The sequence below is a fragment of the Dermacentor andersoni genome, chromosome 1 (assembly GCF_023375885.2).
Source record: "Dermacentor andersoni chromosome 1, qqDerAnde1_hic_scaffold, whole genome shotgun sequence".
NCBI classification, from domain to species: domain Eukaryota; kingdom Metazoa; phylum Arthropoda; class Arachnida; order Ixodida; family Ixodidae; genus Dermacentor; species Dermacentor andersoni.
This window is the reverse complement of record NC_092814.1, coordinates 313,800,906-313,802,462: the sequence shown is the minus strand read 5'-3', so window position 1 is coordinate 313,802,462 and position 1,557 is coordinate 313,800,906. Positions and strand designations below refer to the sequence as shown.

Sequence of the window (1,557 nt, the reverse complement as noted above, 5' to 3'; positions counted from 1 at the left end):
AAGCCTCGAAGCGCTTAAAAGTTGTAGCAAACTCACCAACCTGTCCGAGCTCGTAGACATACACATCTATACACAAGAGACGAGACCGCGCGCCACAAAAGCCGCGCGACACACACTCATGCTCCTCGGGTATGACGTCCACAAAATTCCCATTTTGCCCAACAACACGCCGCCGTGGGAAATCACGGCTCTCACCGATGGCAGGCCACTTCCTCTCAATATGCACCCTACTCAGCAAATGCGGCGCCTTGCATAGCCCCCAGAGGCATGCCAAGGCTACGAGTTCACTCTCCTTGACTGAACGCATCGTATACACGGACGCTGCACTACCTGTAGATGACGCTAGTAACACCTGTTTTGCGACTGCGTGGTACGACCAGACAAATGAAAATCAGAACCGCCGCCATCATATATCAGCAGAAGCAATGTCCAGCACCCGCGCTGAGCTAATGGCCATCCTAGATTATTTGGAGTGGGCCCTCGCAACTTCGTCTCAAGCTGACCCTGTTCACCATCATGTGTACACAGATTCCCAGGCTGCCCATCGGACATGTGCTAATGTTATTTACACAGATCCCGTACTGCAGAAGATCCGGCACCGGGCACGCCTGCTCCGCGAATGCGGTCACGATGTTACCATCCACTGGGTCCCTGCGCACTGCGGTATCCACGGAAACGAGAAGGCCCATAGACTGGCGCGCGCTCATCTCTCTACCGCGCTAGCCAGAGCCTCCGATAATCCTTATCCGCTCCTAGCTACCGCACCTGAGGTAGCAGACCCCATGGCAGACAAGCATGCGACCAAACAACGACGTGCCGCCTACCTCGCCGCAGTGGACAATCCACTCTCTATACCGTCACTTCCACCGAAGGTATTCACACGGCGGGAGTCAGTCTTGCTTCGGAGAATCCAGACAAGCACCCTCCTTACTCCTCACTTGTTGAACCGTTTCCACAAGGGTGGCACGCAACCACCCGTAAGTGGGTTCTGTTCCATGTGCACATGTCGTGCTGATCTCAACCACCTTTGTTGGGAGTGGCCCCTCTACATCCCACCAAGGCTTCATGCTCTGGCCACCATACAGCGGGGACCCTGGCCTTCTTCTCTCCGGACTTGGGCTTGCCCGGATACCACGTCTCCGGACCATGTGATCGAGCTCTGGCGAGCACTGCTGCTGTTCTTCCAGGACCCTGCAGCACCTCCCGTCGGCGATCGGCTCCGCGACAGCCACAAGCGTCATGCGGCCCCCACTTAGCTGCCTCCAGGACGTTCATTAATAAAACGGAGGAAGCCTTACCCTTCCCCTTTTGCAATAACACCCCTCCTCTTTCCACCGCAGCGTCTTCCGCGCATTTTAATGCGGAATAAACGTGGTTTCATTCATGCATTAGTAGCACCCTGTTGACATCACGACGCGCGAAGGAGGCACCCGAAAGACCACGAGAGGAGCGCGGAATTCTTTTCATTATTATTATTATTATTATTATTATTATTATTATTATTATTATTATTATTATTATTATTATTATTATTATTATTATTATTATTATTATTAT

At 52.4% G+C, this 1,557-nt stretch overlaps 1 protein-coding gene across 1 annotated transcript; it reads left to right on the top strand.

The window, feature by feature from the left end:
• The first annotated feature begins 425 nt into the window (after positions 1–425).
• LOC140219080 (uncharacterized) lies at positions 426–1,256 on the top strand. Its single transcript, XM_072288961.1, has one exon. It carries the CDS (start codon positions 426–428, stop codon positions 1,254–1,256), a length of 831 nt encoding a protein of 276 aa, XP_072145062.1.
• The last annotated feature ends 301 nt before the right edge of the window (positions 1,257–1,557 follow it).

Bases quoted from the DNA above. Each gene is read 5' to 3' on its own strand.
- LOC140219080 (XM_072288961.1), top strand. From the start codon at position 426: ATGTCCAGCACCCGCGCTGAGCTAATGGCCATCCTAGATTATTTGGAG.